The sequence below is a fragment of the Schistocerca piceifrons genome, chromosome 1 (genome assembly GCF_021461385.2).
Source record: "Schistocerca piceifrons isolate TAMUIC-IGC-003096 chromosome 1, iqSchPice1.1, whole genome shotgun sequence".
Classification (NCBI taxonomy): Eukaryota; Metazoa; Arthropoda; class Insecta; order Orthoptera; family Acrididae; genus Schistocerca; species Schistocerca piceifrons.
In genome coordinates, this window is record NC_060138.1 from 1061725045 (window position 1) to 1061750666 (window position 25622).

General features: G+C 38.8%; 1 protein-coding gene across 3 annotated transcripts in view; it reads right to left on the reverse strand.

The window, feature by feature from the left end:
* Positions 1–25622, reverse strand: part of LOC124797465 (fibrous sheath CABYR-binding protein) — a 103730-nt gene that overhangs the window by 38441 nt on the left and 39667 nt on the right. For all 3 annotated transcript variants that reach the window (XM_047260790.1, XM_047260789.1, XM_047260788.1), the window contains one exon: positions 20362–20490. In XM_047260790.1, coding sequence (XP_047116746.1) covers positions 20362–20490 — 129 coding nt within the window. The remainder of the gene's footprint in view (positions 1–20361; positions 20491–25622) is intronic.

Genomic DNA, 25622 nt, shown 5'->3' on the forward strand with positions numbered 1-25622 from the left:
CTGCATTTTCATTCAAATATATTTACAGAAGCATTACAATAGTGTGTGATATTTTCTGAAACTCTTGAGGATGGACAGTTTCCACCATCCTTTCGTTCCAGTTGTTTACAAATGAATCACTGTCATCATCAAAATCATAGCACTCTAATTTACACTTAGACATTCCTCTAAATGCCTTAAGATCTCTTCTTCAGAAAGGGCTGTACATGAAGAACCAGCCGTTAATTATAATCATTCTCTTAACAAAATTGTTATAAAGTTTGATACTGTGTTAACACAGGCTTCCCTAGATGCCAGTACAGGGCATCAATGATCTCTAGTACAATCAGATTTGAGAATGAAAACAAAATTCGTAATGTAGAGTGTCACTCGCAACTGGAGTGGAAAGGGTTACAATATATCATGAAATTTGACAGACAGCCATATGTATACATATGTGGAAGGAAGACCACAAAATAATGATAAAACTTTAAAAATTTGATTCCATCTGCAGGTTGAAAGATTAATCAAATAAGCCTGACACTGGCCCATGGTACATTCTCCTTTCAACATCTGAGGTACCTTTTTTCCTCATTTCATGTTCCGAAAGCTATGTATCAAGCCAATCAGGTGGACACAGTATTTCTCACTTTTCTACAAGCATTTGATTCGATACTACATCAATGATTATTAACAAAAGCATTATCACACGAGCTACGATCTCAAATGAATTTGAGACAGGATTTCTTTACAGGAGCATCCAGCATGTTATGTTATCTCACATTACGTGTCACTGACAAATACAGAAGTAATTCTGGATATGCTTCAAGAAAATGAGATGTTTGCTGCTTATGTTGTATACTAATAACTTGGCAGATAATGTTAATAGTGTCCCCAGACTTTTTGCAAATAATCCAGTTATCTAATGCAGTACTACCCCACAAAAAGCTGTACAAGTACCCAATAAAATCTTTGCAGAACTTCCAAATGGTGCAAAGACTGACAATTTGCTTTAAATTTTCATACATTTAAAATTTCACATGTCACATAACACAGATATGAAGTATCCTATGCCTACAATATCAATGAGTAACAACTGGAATCAGTCAACCCTCACAAAAAACCTAGGTTAATGAATTGTCGGGATATGAAATGGAATGATACACTTGGTTTTAGGTAATGCAAATGACATGCTTCACTTCATTGGCAGGGTATTGAAAAAAAAAACAATCTACAAAAGAGATTGTTTGGAAAACACTTGTGCAACCCAATCTAGAATATTGTTCAACTGTGTAGGCCCTACATCAAGTAGGACTACCACAGAATATCAGATGTACATAAATAAAGGCAACACAAATGGTCACAGGTTTGTTTGACCCATGGAAGAGAATAACTGAGGTGCTGAAAAACCAGAACTGGCAGGTGTTTGAAGAAAGATACCAACTATTGCATCAAAGTTTACTCACAAAGTTTCATGAGGCATGCAGGAACATAGAACAGTCTTGTATGGATCATTCCCATACATACAGTGGAGACAGGATTAGATTATTGAAAAAGGCACACAGAGGAATTTTAGAAATCATGCTTTCTCTGCTTCATATGTGAATGGCACAGAAAGAAACCTTAATACATGGTATAATGGAAGCACTTCACATTGGTTTGTAGAATATGGTTGTAGGTGTAGAAATGATTAAAATAACAAAGCGAGAAATAGGACCCTGAAGACCTAGGGCTATTTGGGAGGGGCTACAGGTTTCTGGACAAGAAACAGCTGCACATCATCTTTATTCTTGTACACAACTTGTTTTCAGTTGTGGGCTCATTCTCATGCATTTTAGTTAACATAAGACAAACAAGATCTCATATTACATTACACCTTCCAATGGCACAAGACATCAAATAACGAATCTTTCTATTTGATCAAATGATTGCTTCACACAAAAAGTTTAATTTGAATGGTCTGGAACAACACTTTATGGTTTTTTGTATGTTACTTTAGTCACATTACTCTCTTAAAGGTTTCATTCCTGCACACATGTTCATACAGTCTTACATTTTTATTACAATTGTTCACACCTACAGTTATTTCCTCCAGCCACTGCAAAGGTTAAATGCACACTATCTAGCACGGCTGATGGTGGTGGTCCATTTAAGGTTTGATTATGGCTTCTTTGAAATTATGAGCAATTAACAATGTCTAGTGTTTTTGTTGAATTTCCATATGCGTGCTTTATATCCTGGCTTGTAAAAAATCTTATGCCTCCCTGTGATGTGAATAATTTTATGAAATTATGACAGACATTATTAATGTGAAACATTCTATATGACTAATGCATTTTGTATGCCTTCCCTTATTCTAGTACATATGATTTTCTGTGGCTTTGAAAGTACAATACCATATAATAATAAATTAGTCAATTTGTTTTAAATATGTATATGGGAGGAGGTACTCATCTGCCTTCCTGCAGCTAGATTTATGTAATCCTTCTATCTTAAAGTGGACTGGGGTTTACTCCAGACGTTTAGCAATTGTAACTGAATCCAGTAGCTAAACTTTGATCATGTAGTCCAACAATATTGAAGCTTTACAACCAGTGTATGGGGAATCAGTGTCAAGTTCTACAGAGCAGGTGTTATACCCCAAAAATATATTCCATAAATCTACAATAAACTGGTGTCTTCAATTCTTTGTATCAGTCCTGCAGCCCTTTTTACAGATTGGAATCGTCAGAATATTTTTCAATCATGTTGAGTGCTCTATTATTTAAGTGACCTATCAAGGTTCTTTGGTTGTTTTTTTGACTCCGTGTTCATTTGTTTTTGTACCAATCGTTTTTGCATCCATGTGACAATCTAAAGTAGAAACTGTGTTTTGATTTTGTATGGTGAACCAATTTCACAACGAATCATTTAGCATTTTAGTCTTAATTTTGTCATCTTCTTTCCCATTGCTATCTTGATCAATGAGAATATGGATAGGCAACTTTGACTTATTAAATGATTTAACACAGAACCAAAATGCTAATGATGGTAATGATGATTATGATTTGTGGAGCACAATATCACAACTAGTAGTGTGCTCAGTAAAATACTCTGACATACATGTTATTAGTACATAAAAAACACAATAAACAAAATAAAATTTCACTGATTATCTTACTTTAGTCTTTTCCACATCATTCATTCTCTCATCGTTGAGTACACAAAATATTTGTTAGCCACATAGGTCTTGGTTTAAAATGAACTGTCTGAAACAAATGCAGTTAAAGTGAGAAGACTAAAACATCAGTTTTTTATGGCCAAATGATTACTTACAAAAGGAATGGATACATCATCTAGCCTTAGTTTACAGTTATATCTACCGCTCGGTTATTTAGGTGGAAGTTTACATACAAAGCAAAATTTAAAAATATTTACCATATTTATACAATCATCATATTGACATGATGAGTTTGACAAATGTCCACTTTTACTTAAACAGCAGAGCCCAGCAGTGATCCAACAACAAAAAAGGAAAGCTCAACAGATGGAATAAATGCCAGGCCAAACTAAAGCAAATGTTTTGTGACAATCAGCAGCAAGTCTGCTTACAGAGACAACTGCTGAAGAGAATGGTCCAACATCATGGGGAAACAGAACAGTTCTCCATACTAAATGCTTTGGCCCCATCCCACATTATGAATCCAAGTATGACAGAAGATGAAAACATCTCAAACTAGGTGAAAGGAGTTGCAGAAAACATGTACCATGCACTTCTTGTAAAGGATGTCATAAAAACAACAGAATTCAAGTGGTTCCCGTGCACTGAGGAAACAACATAAAACTGGATCAAAGAAGTATGACTCGCAAATGTGGTCCCCATGGCAGTTGTCAAATATAACCATGACCTCGCTTCTCTCATATGCCAGGTAAAGAGGGAAGAGTTATAGCATTTTATGGCAACCACAGTTGTCGAATCAAGTAAGCAACAGAAAGCAGCCATGAATGCTGACCTGATATATAAGGTCTTAGATAATGTTTAAGATGAGATGTACTGGTCTCTAGCACTGAAACTCCACCACCAGCAATTATTTGTTATTTAGTATTTATCATTCCTAGAAGATTATTGAAATACCTCATGTTTGTAATAATGGTATATTCTGGAATATTTGATGTATGTATAACTGGTATCTCACTGCTGACCCTGGTTTTGGATTTTGACATGACTGTGGTTACAACAAGACAATACAAAGCAGAGAAGAAATAAGATGGCCAATAAATTGCTATCATTTTATCTATGTGCTGCAAGCACAAAACATTGTTGGGTCTTCTTGCTGTGGGTAGAATTCATAGTTGGTTTTTTTTTTTTTTGGTCATATACAGAATTCATGCAGGATCAACAGAGCCCAATTTGGGGAGATGTTACATTCACTTCGTCTAACTGGCCAAAAGTAGAATGGCATGTCTAGATACTTTCAATAAGAACAACTTATCATCTCCACTGTTACCCACTATTTCCAGATTATTTTTGACACTATGGTTGAAAAGGTAGATTACAGCATGCAAGAGGACAGCACAATGGATTACAGTGTGCCTCATGCAACTTTCTCTTCCTGTTATATGTACAAACCAGTTTCAAATGGCTCTGAGCACTATGGGACTTAACTTCTGAGGTCATCAGTCCCCTAGAACTTAGTACTATTTAAACCTAACTAACCTAAGGACATCACACACATCCATGCCCGAGGCAGGATTCGAACCTGCGGCTACCATAGCGGTCGTGGTGTTCCAGACTGAAGCACCTACAACCGCTCGACCACTCCAGCTGGCAAACCAGTTTCCATGAATTTATATTCACTTTGATAACCATCACCACAACCCCCTTTTTGTATACAGATAACGAATCCACATTGAGTAGGCTTTTATCTCTGCTTGATACTTCTACTGGTTAGCTTTCACAGCACTCAAGTGTGACCAAGTAAAAAATTTCATGATGTGGTCACATCTTTGCTTCAGTGTCCTCACGGTCATATACAACTCTACTTTAGTAAGTGTGAATTTGTTAAGTATGTCCTGAGGACAAATTGATAATATACCACAGAGCAACCATAGTGTCTCCCTCCACTTTACTTTATATAGTAAACTACATGAGAAACACTGTGACAAACGAACAGGTGTAAAATGGACTGAAGAACACAAGCAAGATCACAGCCAAAAGATGAAAGAAGTATGGGCAACCAAAAAGGCAATCAAGATGAAGCCGAAGACACGAAGCCAACAAGAAGCATGGACAGAGGACCGGAAACAGAAACATAGCACGTGAAAGAGAGAAGTTTGGGCAGTAAGGAAGGCAGCAAAAGGAATTGGCCATGTAGTTTAGTCCAACTGCGCTCTTTAAGGGCAAGTAAGTCTTTAAAATGATATAAAAACACAAACTTTCAAACACAATCTGTGCTGTGGTAAGCTTAAAACCAGTTTAGGGCTCTTCAAAGACCAGGGCAGGAAATGCTTCTACCACCTACCTCAAAAGATCTTGTTGTTCAGAATAAATCTCTGAAGTTATGCTCCATTTGTGGGTCAGAAATATTACAGAATGATGGTTGGTCTTTTTTGGAGAATACAGTAAGCTACACGCATGGAACACTGTAAGGAGCTGTCACTGGATGGTGGATCTCCAGCATCAACAAGTCTGTATATACAACAGACTAATCTTATTTTGATGAACAGTGGTGATTTTCAGACATAACAGCTTATCTGAGCTGTTAACAGTGCTTCTATAATCCAAGTATCAAAGCCTAATAGAACTAAGGTACATACTCAGTCTGCTCCACATGATTGTGTGTGTGAATTATTTCATGATAAACACTGCCTTTAGACTTTTTGTCTTTAGAGCCTTTAATTGTGGCAACCATGTCAGTTTTTCCATCATACTTGATGCCTAAACAGTATACACTGTTTCTAGGTATATTCAGAGTCTCATATGAAGTTTTGCTATCTTAGTAAAATAAGAGAGATGATTATAAGTTAGAACACTTTTTTATAAAAAAAATTGCTAGCTGAATTCTCATACAAGAATTTTGTCTTCAGTTCGACTGATTAATATATGTTGTAAAACTAAAGGGAGAGTAGAAAACAGAAAAAACTAGCTGTGATTCAGAGTGACACTTAAAAAGGAAAAAAAAAAAAAATCCTTGAGGGACATCACCCGCTTATTCAAATCTATCTGACAGATGACACTGAAACAATACTTTTTAAAAAATCATTTGAGAAGCAAGAGCAATATAAATACACAAAAGTCCCCTAAAAGCTCCATCTGTGGAAATGTCAGAACAAATTTTCCCTCCGGTACAAATAATAGAAAATCCAGGATGGAATAATGACAATACAATGAAAATTATAACTGCTACTCACCATATCGAAAGCTTTTGGCCAAACAGGCCCTCCTCATTAGAATTACACACACACACACACACACACACACACACACACACACACACACACACAGTACCTGGTTGCCAAGGCCAGACTCAGATAATATCATAGGGCTTCCCAATGTGAATAATATCCCAATGTTATAATCCTACCTCCTATCAAAGGCTCCACCACTGTTGTTTTGATTACCTGGCAGAAAAACTCCATCAGCTGTGAGAGTCATCAATCTACAAACCCTGCCACAGTGACCCTATTCCAGAAATCCAACAGGATTTACACTCTCTCATCAAATCCTTGGGCCCATCCCAGAACCTCCCCCCAGAGTCCATCTCTCTCCTCACCCCTAGCACTCCCAGAACTCCTACCTTCTACACTCTTCCTGAAGTGCATACCACCCAACCACGCAGGATGGCCCATTGTGGCCATTTACTATGCCCCCTCTGAAAGAATCTTAGCTCTCTTAGACCAACACCTTCAGTCTATAACCTGCAACCTACCCTCCTATAAAGAAGATACCAACCACTTCCTCTACTCTCTACAGTTCCTGTTCCTTTACAACATGGTGCCCTGTCCTTCACTATTGATACCATTTCCTTTTACACTAACCTCCCTAATGCCCATGAACTTACCACTACTGAACACTACCTTTCCCAACACCCAACGAACCACCTCCTCCTCAGAGGCCATGACCTACTTTATCCTCTGAAGGCATTACCTACAAACAAATCTGGGGTACAGCTTTGGGCACCTGCATGGCACCATCCTATGCCAACATATTCATTGGCAGTCAAGAGGAATCCTTCCTAAACACCCAGAATCCCAAATCTCTCACCTGGTTCAGATTCACTGATGACATCTTTGTGTTCTGGATCAAGGGTGAGTATACCCTATCCACATACCTCCACAATCTCAACACCTTCTCCTCCATTCACTTCACCTGATCCTAATCACACCAACAAGCCACCTTCCTTCATGCTGACCTCTGCCTCGAATATGGTTACATCAGTATCTCTACCCATATCAAACCACCTAGCCAGCCATGGCCATCGCAACTTAGCGACAAGTGGTCCTTCTCAAGGAGTCTCACTGAGGTCTTTTCAGATCTAATTACCCTCCCAACCCTGTACAAAAACAGAACTCCTGTGGCTTATATCTCCAGTCACCCACCACCTCCCAAAGCCCCACCATCAGGCCACAGAGGAACATTCCCCTTGTGACTCAGAACCATGTAAGACTGGAGCAACTGAATCACATTCTCTGCCAAGGTTTCGACTACCTCTTGTCGTGCCCTGAAATGAGGAATGCCATACCCACTATCCTTCCCATCCCTCTCACAGTGGTATTCTGCCACCCACTGAACCTACATAATAGCCTCGTCCATCCCAATGCAATCCCTGCTCCAAATCCCCGTAATAGACCTAGATGCAAGATACATCATCCCACCACCACCTACTCCAGTTGGGTCGCATGCATAGCCTATACCATCAAAGGCAGGGCTACATGTGAAACCAGTCATGTTATCTACAAGCTAAGCTGCAACCACTATGCTGCAGTCTACATGGGCGTGACAACCAACAAGCTGTCTGTCCGCATGAATGGCTATCACAAACTGCGGCCGAGAAAATGCTGGACCACTGCTGAGCATGCTACCCAACATGACATTCATCATTTCAATGACTTGTTGACAGCCTGTGCCATCTGGATCCTTCACACCAACACCAGCATTTCTAAATTGTGCAGGTGGGAACTCTCCCTGCAATATATCCTATGTTCTCCTAGCCTCAGGATTCATTAGTCATTGTCCTTATCCATCTAGCCTCTTCCCATTCCAGCACTACACAAGCACTCTATATTCCACTAACGCACCCACGGTCTTTGTACTTCTCTCCTTTTCTACTAGTCATCCCCCACCCTGCCCTCCGTCCAACCTCCAGACTGCACCTACTTGCCCTTCTCTCTTTCACCTCATCCCTGCATGCTCCCACAAGCAGGCCTACCCTGTTATCCCTACCCCTCCCTGCCCCAGCCACTTCTTAATGTCATCACCTGGCTGCTTCTCCCATCATGTGCTGCTGCTTGCAGTCTGGCCTCAGCAGCCAGAGACTCTGTGTGTGTGTGTGTGTGTGTGTGTGTGTGTGTGGGTGTGTGTGTGTGTGTGTGCGCGCGTGTGTGTTTTGCCTATTTTTGACAAAGGACTTATACTCAGCATCTCTGCTGTAAGGTGAGTAGCAACTACACTTTTCATAATACTGAAATGTGTCTACAGGGTGTTGTCTGGATACAAAAGTTTGTTGCATAGCGGCCTTCAACAGGGTCATGTTGTTGAGGAGGGAATGGTATCTCCTGAAGCTACAAGAACATGACCACGTAACTTCCTGGAGCATAACATATAATTAAGATTCCTTTTCATCATGTGCCCCAGAGTATTTTCTAAGGCAACATTTCAACAAGCAGCTGGCAATGTACGCAAGTCTATGGAGGAAAACTAATATTGCATCTTTCCTGAATCAGGAGTCTGCCATTAGCCTGGCTTAATAAAATCAGTGTTACTTCACCTCTTTTCCTATCAACTGTAAATGATCCACACAAGACTTAGTTGCTATTTAGCTGCAAATGATGCAGAACATGAACTCCTACATGGGGAAGGGTCATTTGAAATTTTTGCTGTTGGTTAGTTTCTTTAGACATTGTTTGTATTATAGGTCTTATAATTATGTGAAATAATTCAGTTTAGAGGCAATTTAACATGATTTGTATTGAAATATAGCAGTACGATCAATATTCACAGATTACTATTATGCTTCATGGGCTGGGTAGATAAAATTACACATTGAGGTCTCACGTAACTTGAAATAGTTCTCGCTCACAACCCTCTAAAACCAGCAAATTTTCTTGTTTACAGTAATGGATGTGAACATGAAGTATTGCTCCCTTTGTCAGAAGAGTGCACGCATAATGCAATGGCTGGACTAAATTCCAGTTTGAAAACAGGTGTAACTCAAATAATTCTCATGCAAAACACTCTAAACCAGCAAAGCCTCAAGATTTCAGATACAGCTGATGGTTTGGGCGAAGACCTTGAATCATGGAAGAGTACTGTTACTTATGTGTGCAACGCTTCGATCAACAAAAATATTTTAGAACTGTGGCTGATTTGTTTCGCATGAACATGTTGCAGAACAGTTGTGAACGTCCCACAAACAAAAGATTATTCATAAATTGATATGTGGCAATAAGAAATATTTATTCATGGAGGTATATTCCGTTTATGCAAGTACTTCAAAGCAGTTTGTTCATTGTCATATGTGTTTTGCTTCTTTTATATGTGAAGCATCTTCAGTGTCCTTTAATACATGTTCCTTTTTATACATACAACGAATGTATTATGTGATAGCTACAATATGTTACTACGTTACATTTTGTTGTTTTTTTCCTCTTATTTTTTAGGTTACAATCAACTTGTGTAGCACAAATTTTGTGATGTGAAATTATCGTTTGGTGTTTGTTACGATTTACAACGGTGTTAGTCCACATGTATGGTCCTGGAGATGTGTTCAATTGTCTCTCTGCTCCAGTTGGCCGATTTCTGGCATTCTTTCACTCACATTTTATTCAACACATGGCATACATCACTTGCTCTTTATATTTTGTGTTGTGTCTTCGGTTTGTGGTGTTGCCAACCGTCGTTGTGTGTTCTGTGTCTTTATCATTCACCTTTTTGTGTTGTGTATGTGGTTTGATATTTTCATTTGCTGTGTGTGTGTGTGTGTGTGTGTGTGTGTGTGTGTGTGTGTGAGAGAGAGAGAGAGAGAGAGAGAGAGAGAGAGAGAGAGAGAGAGAGAGAGTGAGAGAAGGGGCGGAGAAGATGAGTCATTGGTTCCTGTTCATGTTCATGAGGCATTTGGCAAAGGGAGAATGGCTATTTTCATATTTCCAACTTTTTATACATTCTTTATATCTAGTTTTGAAGTTCCTACCTGTCATCCCAGATATACTGTTTTATATTGATGGTGCTGTAACTGATATATATATACTCCTTGGTACTTATCTGGTTTGTCTGTTGTTTGTAAATGTGACTAGAGTGTATTTCTAGTTCTGTAAGTGATGTGTAATCCCTGTTTCTTTAATATATTTGCTATCTTGTGTGTAGTTTTGTGTTTGTATGTTAAAGTGTACCATGTTTTTCTGTTAGTCATGTCATGAGTGTTACTGTTTCATGTTTCAATGTGTCCTGTAGTGTCTACGGTGTCCTTTGGTGCTTGTGGTCTGTGCTTGTTTTCAGTTTTGTTTAGCTGTGTTTTAAATTTTTGGTTGAGTTTTTGTACTATATGGGGGGGGGGGGGGGGGCATTGTAACCATTATTTGTGGCTACAAGTTGTATTGTTTGTTATTCTTTTTCATAGTTTTCTCTGCCGACTGGGATGTTATTTAGTCTGTGTGACACGTGTCGTAGGGCCACTAATTTTTTATTTTGCGGTTGGTTGGATGAAGCATTTATATTGTGTCCTTGGCTGTTGACTTTCTGAAGATGTCAAGTGTGTGTTTATTGTTGTCCCTATTGTTATATTCAACAAATCTATTTGCTTTTGTGTTTCTTTTTCCATGGTGAATTGACTATTTTTATGTGTATTGTTTATGTCTGTCTGAAGTTTATTGATTTCCTCTGTTGGTTCATCTACCATAGAGATTACGTCATCTACATATCTGTACCAGTAAACAATTTTGTATTGTTTCTTTATGATGACTATATTTAAGATTGTGTTTTCTATGTGGTTGATGAATGTGTTTGCCAGTGTTCCTGAGATTGGGGATCCCATTGGAAGCCCACCTTCTTGTCAGCAAAATTCCTTTCCAAATTTGAAGTAATTTTGAGATATGATTGCTTTGAGGGATATGTGTATGATATAATCTGTATGGTAGATGAACCAACAGAGAAAACTGATAAACTTCATAAAGACATAAACAATACACGTAAAAATAATCAATTTACCATGGAAAAAGGAGCACAAAAGCAAATACATTTCTTGGATATAACAATAAAGAGAGAGAACAATAAACACACATTTGACATCTTCAGAAAGTCAACAGCCACAGACACTATTACACATACTTCATCCAACCAACTGCAAAATCAAAAATTAGCGGCCCTACAACACATGTCACACAGACTAAATAACATCGCAGCCGGAAAATAAAACTATGAAAAAGAATTACAAACAATACAACTCATAGTCACAAATAATGGTTACAATGTCCATATAGTACAAAAGCTCAGCCAAAAACTTAAAACACAGCTAAACGAAACTCAAAACAAGCCCAGAACACAAACACCAAAAATCCCCATAAATATTACAGCACACATGGAAACACGAAACAATAACACTCATAACATGACTAACAGAAAAAAAATGGCACACTCTAACAGACAAACACAAAGCAACACACAAGATGGCAAATATATTAAATAAATGGGGATTACACATTGCTTACAGAAATAAAACCACATTCCAGTCACATTTACAAAAAACAACAGACAAACCAGATAAGTACTGAGGAGCAGATATATACCAGTTGGAGTACCAAGAATTTAATCAGTATATCTGGGAATGACAGGTAGGAACTAAGAATATAAATCAGTACATGTGGGAATGACAGGTAAGAACTTCAAAATTAGATATAAAGAACATATAAGAAGATGAAAATATGAAAATAGCCATCCTCCCTTCACTGAACACCCGATAAAACATGGACATGAACCATCCAGCATGGAACATGACATGACAGTTATTAGAATGAATAATCATAACAAAAAGCTCCTGACATTGTATGAAAACTTCCACATACAAATAGCCATTGCAACGAAAAGGAAGGTACCCCGTGATCAAATCTATATAAACAACTACTCTCTGACCATGATGGCCACTAAAACAATAACAAACAGATATCTAAAAACATAACCAGGATAAATAATTAATGACTCATCCCCTCTCTGCCACTTCTCTCTCCCTCTCTCTCTCGACACACACACACACACACACACACACACACACACACACACACACAACGACTGTTGGCAACACTACAAACAGAAAACACAACACAAAATACAAAGTGCAAGTGATGTACGTCATGTGTTGAATAAAATGTTGATGAAAGAATGCCAGAAATTGGCCAATTGGAGCATAAAGACTAATGAACACATCTCCAGAACCATACATATGGGCCAACAGTGCTGCTAATTGTAAGTAACACTGAACAATAAATGCAAATCACGAAATTTCTGGTAAAAATGTTGATTCTAATAAAAACAAGAGAAAAACAAGACAAAATGTAACGTAGTAACGTACTGTAACTACCAGTTAATACACTTATTGTATGTATAAAGAGAAACATGTATTACAAGCCACTGAAGATGCTTCACATATAAAAGTAGTGAAACATGTATCGAAAGGGGAGGGGGGGGGGGGGGAGGGGGAGGGAAAGCCCTCAATTAGTTGCGTAGATGGAACATTCCTCCATGAATTTTGAAGCAACAAAGGAATGGTAAAAAACAAAAAAACAAAAGAAAACAGGAAAAAATGAAGAAATATTTAGTTTACTAAAAGAACTAAGTATCTTCCTGAAATTAAAGGTTCTACTCTTTAGCAGAGTATTTGAAACAGAACATGCTGCTCTTCCACTTGATATTTATTTTGAGTGCAGCTATCCATATCATGTGTATGTAGTGCCTGTCCAAATCTGTCAAAATGTTATTCAGACCATAATCGAGGCAAATTCATAATTCAGATGATAATTTTCAGTATGCTGATTAAAGTTGCACACTTAGTTTCACTGGAAAGCATAGGAAGAGGGAGAGGTGCCCTCTCTGTTTGTTGTACACTCTTTGTTTCGTTGTGTGGCCACGAAGTCATCTGTCCAAAGACTTGCCTTTTTCCCGCTACACCTTCCTTGCATCCTTGCCTAGATGAGTGGTTGCATTGCTCTTATTTTATCTATTGCTGCATTTATGAATTTATGTTATTAATAGTATAACTAACTTAAAAGATAAATAGTATTGAAGTTTGGACACATCAAAAATTACTACTGCTTTTGGTGCAGTTACACCTGTTTAAGTACCAAGTTTACCATTATACTTTGGTTGCCCTAAATTTGAATAACACCAATCATCAATCAATCAAACCATTTATCAGGAATTTGCACAAATATCATCATTTTAAAAATGGCAACTGTACTTGTAAATTGATAATTCCCAGCACAGACACACAAAATAGTTCTGTAACCTCTTGTAATTTACTAGCAACTTATTAGATCAAACAAATTATTGCCTGAATCTATAGCTCATCCACTCTAGTAAATTTCAACCATATAGTTTTATAAAGAAATATATATATTCCAAAATCAAAAAATATTCACACACAAGTCTTTATGCAGCCTGGCCCATCCAAAAATCTTTAGTCAACAGCTAGCTATTAATAAATTAATATCTATGTAACGAGTCTGTATATCATGACTACTGTGTTAACCTCTCCGTATTGATATCTGCAGTCATGCAGTAGTCAGCCTCTAGAAAGTACTCTGTCAGCCTCTAGAACGTACTCTGTCAACTTCTTGTTTCAAATTTGTGCTTATTTGAGTCAAGTTAGGAAGTGAAGTATACAGTAGCCCATCTGTTGTCACATAAGGAACAATTAACAATTCCAACCATCACTGTTTAACACCATTCAATATCCAGAAAAGTTTTCAGTTATGAGTCAACTTACTTACGCGCTACACACGAAGATGGGGGCTCGAACCAGGTTAGTATCATCAAGCATTCACAATGACAAACTTTTGTGACACGTTAAAAACGTGTGTCAAAGACTTGAGCCCCTGTCTTTTGTGGTAACTGCACTAAAAGCTGTTGCTGTAGTAGTAATAGCTTTTGTAAAGGAAATCCAGTTATGTAGTCATTAGTCATGTGCAGTCAATGTTAAAAAAATTAGCCAGAAAGAACAATAAGCTAATAATAATACTACAACAAAAGAAAATGCATGAACAGATCTAAAACATTTGGAGACATTAAAAATAGAAGAGCTAGTCTGATAAATCAACTTGAGGAAAATTTTAAGTGTTCCTAAAGCCTCTCTCAAAAAGTTGGGTAAATGAAAAAGAATGTATTAAATATTTCAAAATTTGATTGCCATCTCTCAAAATAAGATTGATCCTCAAGACTAATTTGGGATGCCTTCTCTGTGCATTCACATAAAATCTGGGATACAGAGAGATATACACCACAAATCTAGTGAGTCCTCTCATCGGATGGGGAAATCATGTCAACCGCTAGCATCTCACTCAGAGGCAATGCAACAGGACATCTTTTTCCCTCGGTACCTGAGTACAGCTGCATCATGGCTGTACAGTCAGTTTCACCACACCTAGTTTGTTCTCTTTCATTTCGAGTTACTTCTCCTCACACTGACATAAGGTCCTGTTCCTCAACACCAAGATTTAAGCATAAAAGGGGATGTGGTTTTGCTACTATAGGTATTGTAGAGGCCTTCTTGGGTGCTGAATTCACTACTTAATTGCTCCTAATTCCCACATGCTCTGATACCCAATAGAATCTCAACTATTTTCATAATGTTGTATGGGGGAGGGTACCTTGGATGGACCAGACAGGTTCATCTGCCGTGTACATAATAGAATGGATGTTTTTATTGAACTACAAGAATCAGAGAAGATATAGAATTTCATAGTCTAAATATGTCTATCTGTTCCAGTCTCTGAAGATCTCATAAACCTTTGCATCACAGACCAAAATAATTTCACATATAGGCTTGAGAGTATGAGAACTGCAAACTATTCAACAGTCCAGCCAGAAATTCTATCACTTCATAAACCTTTATAGAGCTATCAGATTGATTAGTTGTGTCCAGAAACATGTAAAGCAACCTCTTCTTGTTCCCTGCCTTGTTTGTCATGCCTTTGTCCTAATGGCTTTAAAGGCTGAGGTCCTCTATAGACTATCGATATTTTTGAACCATGGCAATGCTTTATGCCTACCGCTAACTGCACTAATGCTTATGGTAGTTATGCCAGGGGCGGACTGTCTGTGATGCTGGCTTGAGTAATTTGGAATGGGAATCTACCAACAGTGTGGTGGGTCATACTTGTAATACAATTCACCCAATCCTGGACCCGGTTTACAGGGTTGCCACAACTTTCCCCAAGTGAAATTTCCTGATTTCCCGACAAGTTGTAGCGTTTTTCTGTGACAGATTTTCAGATCTCAATGGTAAGTTAAGACACAAGTTGAAAATCTGTCTTTGCAGCTATGGTACACAAAACAATTAAGTGCAAACGACGGAGGGGGGGAGGGGGGGGGGGGGGGGACCTTGCAAGCAGATGATGTTTCCTGATGTGAGCAAATATCTTAAGTACTAACATCAACATCTTTTGTAGTTAACTGCTTTTAGATGGAAAAAGCAAGCCAAATGTTATATGTGTTTCATTAAGACCACTGATGTTATTTTACTTCAATAAAACAAAACACATTTGCTGACAAAAATACACATTTCCTCGGAGATGCAAGACATTTAAAATACCTTCACTGATTCAGAAATAGCCACAGAAAGAACAACACCTCTTGAAGAAGTGTATAAGATGGGAAAGAATTGTGTAAACAAACACTGTAGGTGATCACCAATTAAATGTTGGTTCCACTATGTTCGTTGTTGTAGGTTATTACCCACTGTGTTATACCTCTTATTTTGCAGGTACTTCTGAAGAGACAGTTGCAATTCGTGAAGTCCATCGCCCATGGCCTCGGGCCTGCTGAGGAGCACCGCAGTCCTGGGTCCACTGCATTACGCCACACACAAACAGACCCTGTCTACGGACAGATTGGTGAGACCAGATCCAATGGGCAGAGCCTGCACATTAGTGGGAACCAAATGGCTTCAGATCGGTAGGCCAGATCCGTTACAGAAGCCAGCAGAAACGGCCTGCAGTTTTGGCCTGTCGGGAAATCCACTTGTGTGGCCAGCTATTCACGAGCCACAGACAACGTGTTGATGAAATGAACCTTGGTGATCAATCCATGCAATAGATAACTTGCTCAAATACTCTGAGAATCAATAATAATGGTGATAGGTACCAAAACACTGTAAAGATGATTGCCGAGATGCATACAGGCACATAGAAAAGAGAGTCACACTCTCACAACTAAATTTTCAGCCATGGCTTCTGTTATAAAATGAGAGCACACACACATTTACACAATCACTTAGGCACAACTCGGGCACACATGACCACCATATCTCTGGCCACTGTGTCAACAGTCTCTAAGGATCAGATCCAAACAAGCCACTCTTCATACGTCCCTGCCTCTCGTTGGCAGCTGCTAGGCTAGTGGCAAGAAGTGACTGCAAGCTCAGGGGAGTTGTAGGAAGGACAGAAGCAGTAGTAATGTGGGAGTAGGGTAGTGGTGCATGTTCTCAGCTGCACTCAGCTAGCGACGATGCAAGACACCTCAGTAAACAAACCATTTCATCTAGTGAGACAAAAATGAGATTTTTCCAGTGGGTTTTTCTTTTCTTTTTTTTCAAATTTCCTTGATTTCCAGAACCTGTGACAACCCTGGTTTATGACTTTGAAAATGGCCACTTGGTTGAATATCACCCAGTTTGTTGTGATGAGCATTCATATTGGTAGCTTTCAGAATCATAGAGGCAGTAGTAGTTACTTTAGCACAAGCTCTCAACCCTCTCCCACAGTGCAATGCCTATGTGTGAATGGAAGCATAACGAGAAGGCAAATGACATAAAACAATCCTGTTGCGACACTGAAGAGGACATCACTACTCATATATTTTGAGGACATAACTGTTCTGACAAAAGTGGACTCTTATACCTGACACCTAGAGTAGTCAATAAACTGCAAGTACCTTCTTTTGAGTCTGAATATGCAACTCATTTATCACCTTTTCAGACAGTCATTTCCTTTTAAAAAGTCATGATTTCCATAAATTGTGTCCATGGGTATGATTCAAGCTTCTCGCAAGTCTTTCAGTTTCATCCACAGTGGTTTTCCATTTTCTGTACAGCACTGTGTCAATCGTATAAGCCATACAGTATCCGCTATTTCCCTGCCATTCAGTTATTAATTTTTTAATCACATTCACACTCAAAATCTGCATCTAGCATTTTTGTTAATGACACATTCAATCTTATTACAGCCAAAAGCAATGGCAAAACAAGCTCAAACAGTGGCGAGTTCCTTGTGTCACTCATGTTTGCTAATGAACAAACAATATTCAGTGTTCAACACTGTTTAACCCCCCCCCCACACACACACACAAAACTACTTCTGTAAGAATAGCCAAACAGGAACAGAACTTACACAAGCATAACGAGAAGGCAAATGACATAAAACAATTCTATTCACATTAGGCATCATCAGTCTTTTTTGTTTCTCATTCTTTTCATACGTCCATTTCTTCTTGTGTACGCAATAAATGAACACAGTATGGATTTCCAGTCAACTGACACTAACTGTGCATTTCAATGCACATAACTTTTCTTTCTGCACACTACAACACATGAACACACAGTGTGTAGAAAAAAAAGGTCATGTACAGCAAAATGCACACTAGCTACATACAGTCGACAGGAAACATGTACTGTGTTATCTACCAACCACACAAGAGCCAATGGACACACATATAGAATGGGAAACATAAAAAATCACTAAATATGTCCAATATAATTAGGGTGGTTGATTCAGGGGTGGGGACCAACCAATATGATTAGGTGAAACACCTTTGGTTAAAAACAAAATAGACATTTGGTTGCAAGAGACAAGTATCATTTGTCCTTATCTACATGATAAACATAATACAAATAGCAACTGAGGCAGAATGGCTGCAAATATTAACAATAAATAAATTATCTTAATCACCTACTGATTGATCAAAACTGTTTGTCCAAATTCAACACGGTGAACAATACAGATGACGTAGCTCTTTCTTTGTGCTCAGAGACCAGAGATCTACATTCAAGTAGTTTCAAGATCACCGAATAGAACAGAATGTAACAAATGTGTAAATTTATTCTTCATTTCAAATTCTAAGAAACAAACAAACAAACAAACAAGTGAACATTACCAAATGGACGAAGATACATGGAACGTCTACTTTTAAAATATTGTCCACTTACTTGTTATACAATTCCATTTCCCTCATTTTTTGTAGAATGGAGTATAATTGCTGTTTTTGAGAATGCCTTGATTCATACTCTTACAATAATCTTTCTTTTATTTAACCAGTTGAATATCACAGATTTTACTTACAGAACTTCTGTTTTCCACAATTGAAACCAGTAATTCTATGAATAAAATGTGTGATTACAAGCTAGTTTAAAAAAAAGTTGCTTTGATCGTTTCCTGGAAAAACTATGCTGAATGTTACAACTCATAATACGGGGTGTATCAAAAAGAATCATCCTATTTGGCACGTCTATATTTCTGAAACTAATAAGCATATACAATGAATTTTGTTTTCTTATGATCGGGAAACTCAAAGTTTTTATTAATACCTTTTCGTAGGTGTTCAATATGTCCCCCCTTGAGATGCACAGCGTATGTCAATTCGGAATTCGGATTTTTCCCACACTGCAGCAAGCACGTCTTGATTTACAGCTGCCATAGCTGTTGCTATGCAATGTCTCAGTTCATTCATTGTTCTTGGTAACAGAGGCACATAAACAGTCTTTTATAAACCCCCATGAGAAATAATCACATACAGTTTGGTCTGGTGACCTTTGAGGCCAGTAATGTACGGCTGAATTACTTGGTCCAGTGTGACAGATCCATTGTTCAGTAAGCCCGTTTAAAAATTCCAGCACTTCCAGATGCCATTCTATTGGTGAATGAAGTCGTTCGAATCAGTCTCCAACTGTGGGAAATATAAGTTCTCAAGCATATTGAGATATGTGCTTCCTGTGACAGTGTTCTCAGCAAAGAAAAATGGACCCTACACCTTTTCCTGTGAAACTGCACAAAACACATTAAATACTCGTGAGTCCCTCTCATGTCGTACAATGTCATGTGGTTGTCCCTTACCCATATTCTCACATTATGAAAGTTTGCCTTTCCATTTAAATGGAATTTTGCCTCATCACTAAACATTAAGCATGGAAGAAAACTATCGTCCTCCATCTTGCGAAGAACAAAATTACAGAATTCCAGACATTGTCATTTGTCACCTTCGTGAAAAGCTTGCACTAGCCGAATTTTTTATTGTTCATGTGCGAATGTCAATGCAACACATGTCACACGGACATCGGGCACATGCTGAGCTGTCGAATGCACAGTGAACGGATTTCTGCGGACTCCTTGTGGAACTATGGTGGATGCGTTAAACTTCTACATGAGACATTCAGGGCCGACCCAACAATATACCTTTACACAAACAACCTGTTTCTCGGAATTGTTCATGCCATTGTCCACTGCTCTGTGCTGTAGGAGGACCCACACAATTCCTGGTACGAAAGTCATACTGAACAGTTATTACTGACCTCCACTGTGCAAAATGTACAACACAAAATGCTTTCAGTTGGCCTGACATCATTTTTACTAAACTGAAGTGGATGCACACTGCTGTTACCTGGTGGGAAGTATGTAAGACTTAAAAGTTTGCTCTTTCGAACAGTAAGTTGTTAATGCACATATCTCGCATAACATAACAGTTATGATTTTTTTTAAATCGGATGATTCTTTTTTATGCACCCCATACTACAGCAAGTTAAAGATCGTAACCTGCAAACTATAAATATATTTGTTTCACTACCAGTAAATGAGACAATCAGTTCGCATACATACCACACCATACATCTGAAAGTATTAATACAGTGTATACGTTTCTCAAAAGAGAGAACATACACAAAATAATCAGGTCTCAAAACAGAAACACGCATGTAATGAAATGGAATATACCTGAATCATCAGAGACAGTGGCATAATGAGAGTCCACAAGTTCCTGTGTCCTGCTGCGCTGATTTGCCGCCTTTGTCTGAGCTTTGATTTTCGCTAGAGGTTCACGCACACTTATGCTTGTGTAGCCTTCTGAAAAAAATATTTCACAATCAATGATTAGTCTTCATAATGAAAACCAGAAACCTCTTAACAATTATCCAATTCCATTTTGGAATTTAAAAAAATTAACATCTACAATATATGCCCCACACACATACACACATGAAAAGAAATTCAGCACCACTTAAAAATAAGAAACAAACCAACAACTGAAACTTCCAGGCAGATTAAAATTGTGTGCTGGACCGAGACTCGAACTTGGGACCTTTGCCTTTCGCAGGCAAGTGCTCTACCGACTGAGCTACCCAAGCACGAGTCACACCCCGTCCTCACAGCTTTACTTCTGCCAGTACCTCGTCTCCTACCTTCCAATCTTTACAGAAGCTCTCCTGCGAACCTTGCAGAACTAGCACTCCTGAAAGAAAGGATATTGCGGAGACGTGGCTTAGCTACAGCCTGGGGGCTGTGAGGACGGGGCGTGAGTCGTGCTTGGGTAGCTCAGTCGGTAGAGCACTTGCCCACGAAAGGCAAAGGTCCTGAGTACGAGTCTCGGTCCGGCACACAGTTTTAATCTGCCAGGAAGTTTCATATCAGTGCACACTCCGCTGTAGAGTGAAAATTTCATTCTAGAAACCAACAACTATTTAATAATAAAGTTATCAACTAACATCCCGCCAAGATCTAAGTCATGTAACTGGCTATCTGTTCATTGCATTCATGGTGGAAATGTCTCATTAAACAAGCTGAATCAACACTATTAGCAGACTGCACGAATACACAATTTGGAATTAGCCATTTTATTTCCTAATTACTTCACAAATTCAATGTACTAGTCTTATCTACAACATTAAAATGAGCTGCAATTATATTACAATGACATTCGGCTATCATGGGAGCACTTAACAGGTATCACAAATAATTCTAAATAACTATTCTTGATACAACTAAGGCGAAATAATTACAAGAAATAGCCACCATCTAGCAGATGCCAAAGAAACTGTTCCAAGTAACTAAAGAAAATTTAAGATTAAATCACTCACACACCCACACCCACCCACCCACACACACACACACACACACACACACACACACACACACACAAACAATTTTTTTCCATTCTTGCTGTGGACATCAGATCATGTAAAACCATCAGAGATATGAACAATTAAACTAGAAATTAACGAAGATACGTGGCGACATGAAACTACTTCTCTTGGTTGTTTTTTAGCTATAAACTATTATTAATGTACTGCAAGGCTTAATAATAGCAAAAATGAAAGGATACAAATAATAGATCAAATATCTTCACTGGTTTTAACTGGCAGATTAAATCAAACCGCCTTTTACACACTTCTGTTCATAAATTAGGGGATTTTTAAGATCTCTTAAATGACAAAAGTCATAGTGGTAATATGTACACTAAACAGCATCTTAGCAACCCTGTGAAGTAACACAACTACATTGAAAAAATCATGTGCTTGATAGGGATTTCTCTCAGCTGGGTGTACTCGCAATGCACAGAGTGTATCAAAAAGAATCGTCCAATTAAAAAAGAAAATAACTATTATGTTATTTGAAGTATGTGCATGAACAATGTATGGTTGGAAAGAGCAAACTCTCGAGTTTTACATGCTTCCCGTTAGGTAGCAGCAGTGTGCGCTCACTTCAGTTCTAGTAAAAATGGTGTCAGGCAACAGAAAGCATTTTGTGTTGTACGTTTTGTGCAGTGCAGCATGACTTTTGAACTAGTTATGGTGTGGATCCTTCTACAGCATAGAGCATTAGACGATGGCATGAACAATTCTGAGAAACAGGTTGTTTGTATAAAGGGAAATCACCGGGCCATCCCCGAGTGTCTTGACACACACGTTTAATGCATCTGCCATAGTTTCACAAGGAGTCCACAGAAATCATTCACCATGCAGCTTGACAGCTCAACATGCCCCAGAAGTCTGTCTGGCGTGTGCTGCGTCGATGTTTAGACACGAAACCATACAAAATTCACCTACTGCAAGCTGTTCATGAGGGTGACAAGCAACACAATGTGGAGATTTGTAAATTCGTTCTTGGCAAGATGGAGGATGACAGTTTTCTTCCATGCTTAGTGTTTAGTGATGAGGCAACATTCCATTTAAATGGAAAGGTGAACAATCATAATGTGAGGATATGGGGTACGGAACAACCACATGAAGCTGTACAACATGAGAGGGACTCTCAAGACTTTAATGTGTTTTGTGCAGTTTCATGGGAAAAGATGTATGGTCCTTTTTTTGCCAAGAATACTGTTACAGGAAGCACATATCTTGATATGCTTGAGAACTTTCTTTTTCCACAGTTGGAGACTGGTTCAAATGACTTCATTTACCAACAGGATTGGGCACCGCCACACTGGCATTTGAAAGTGTGGAAATTTTTACATCAATGGATTACTGAATGACGGACCGGTCACACTAGACCAAATAATTCAGCCTTATATTACTGGCCTCCAAGATCATCAGACCAGGTTGTATGTGATTATTTCTTATGGGGGTTTATGAAAGACTCTGTTTATGTGCCTCTATTACCAACAACAATGAATGAACCGAGACATCACATAAAAGCAACTGTGGAAGTTGTAGTTCAGGAAATGCTCGCTGGAGTGGGGGAACAAACTGAATACTGCATTGATATATGCTGGTATCCCAAGGGGGGACATATTTAACACCTACAAAAAGGTATGAATAAAAACTTGGAGTTTCCCATTCATTGAAAAACAAAATTCATTGTATATGCTTATTAGTTTCAGAAATATAGATGTGCCAAATTGGATGATTCTTTTAGGTACACCCTGTATTATGGCCAATAACAAGTTCCATGCAGAACTTTTCCATCACTGTTCATGTGGCCATCAACGGTCCTAATTGATATGACATTATTTATTATCCAGTTCCACAATCCAAAGCACTCTAGTTCACTCAAAGTCAAACACATGGCCATTATCCAACAAGGTAGAGAAACTACCAATATATCGTTTTGACCAAAGCAAATGCACATGGTGCGCCCACACCAGTGCTGCAGCCCACAGCATTCTCTCTGCCCACTGAACACAGTCAGCACCCATAATGAACGCTATATACATTATATGCAACAATAAGTTAAATTCTGAATTGACTATAATACCATGCAGTCCCACGGGATTCTGATACAGCACTATAAAGGAAGGAAGTCATTACAAGAAGTACTAGGGCTAGTCCCACAAAGAGGCAGGGCTATCAACAGAGTACTGCTTGGACCCATTACTACCTAGAAATACTGTGTGTGTCTGACGGAGACAACCATGTGGCACACAAGGTATCCAACTACCCGTACAGAGACAAGTGCGGCCTTTCCTTCCAAGCTCATTCTGTGATACCAACGGGGTGCAGACCACTCCTCGGTATTGTCGGTGTGAAGACATAACGTAAAAGCAAGGTATCATCCAATCGCAGTGTCTAAACTGCAAAAAATCCAGGCTGAAATAATAACAACATTATGAAAAAGAGAGACTGCTATTCACCATATAGAGGAGACATGGAGTCACTGACAGGCACAACAAAAAGGTTTTCTAAACATGTGATCTTTAGGCTAAACGACCTTCTTCTAAAGTAGACAACATGGACACACACACACACACACACACACACACACAAAAAAAACCACTGTCCCTGGCCACAAGGCCTCTCCAACTCCACCGCATAAATGAACTACTAAAATGAGTCTTCAAAGTTAGTTGTAATGTCCACTTTACCATAGGAAGGTTAAGATGCAGGCTGTATTTGTTGCATCATCTGCTAGAATCACTAGTGATGACTCATTGTGGTGTAATCTACATTATAGATCACATGAGTCTGAACATGTATCAAGAGCATGATGGACTGTCAGGGTCACTCTGCTGAAGCAATAAGACAGGTTCTCTTGCCTTAGTAAGTGTGCATGTGTAAGGTAAGCACAAACAATACAGATAAAAAATAGGAGCACAGCTTCTCTTTGAAAGGGGCAAAGTGACATTCTCCACTCTGAAGTTTGCCAAGTTGGATTTTCGCCAACCACTCTTCTTCCCACTTTTGTAAAATGCACCCTTAAGTCAGCAACTCCTCTGTGGAGCCTTCGATAGATAATGTATGAGCATGATCATTTCCCGGAAGTCCCATGGCTTGGCAGAGAGAGAAATACCACAGCAATACCTTAATTGTGAAGTGGTACACCACTGGCCATTAAAATTGCTGACAATAAACAAGTATTCATTGGACAAATATATTATACTAGAACTGACATGTGATTACATTTTCACGCAGTTTGGGTTCATAGATCCTGAAAAATCAGTACCCAGAACAACCACCTCTGGCCATAATAATGGCCTTGATACACCTGGGCATTGAATCAAACAGAGCTTGGATGGCGTGTACAGATACAGCTAGCTGCCCATGCAGCTTCAACACGATACCACAGTTCATCAAGAGTAGTGACTGGCATATTGTGATGAGCCACCTGCACAAGAGACCAAAGGATGAGTCAGAGAGTAGTTTTCAATTGTCTTTCAAGTACTGAGGGAGTCGTATAGAGCTCTCCATATTGCTACCCATCTCCTATCTTCCAAACTTCACAGGTGGGATTAGCACTCCTGGAAGAAAGGAACTGTGGACTCATGGTTTTGCCACAGCCTGGGAGAAGTTTCCAGAATGAATGTTTCACTCTGCAATGGAGTGTGTGCTAATATGAATCTTCCTGGCAATGTCAAATAGCTCAGCTCATAGGGCATGTGACCATAAAATGCAAAGGTCCCAGGTTCAAGTCACAGTCTGGCACACAGTTTTAATCTGCCGTGAAGTTTCATACCAGTGCACATTCTGCTGCAGAGTGAAAACTTCAGGCTGTGGCTATGCCCTGTCTCCATTTCTCTTTATTCCAGAACCATTAGTCTTGCAATTTATGAAGGAGAACTTCTGTGAAGTTTGGAAGGTAGGAGATGAGGTACTGACAGAAGTAAAGCTGTGAGGGCACTTGTGTAGCTCATTCAGTGGAACACTTGCCTGTGAAAAAAGGCGAAGGTCTCAGGTTCAAGTCCCGGTCCAACACACAGTTTCGTCCCTGTCTGGCGCACAGTTTTAATCAGGCAGGAAGTTTCATTACCATGATACTTTGTC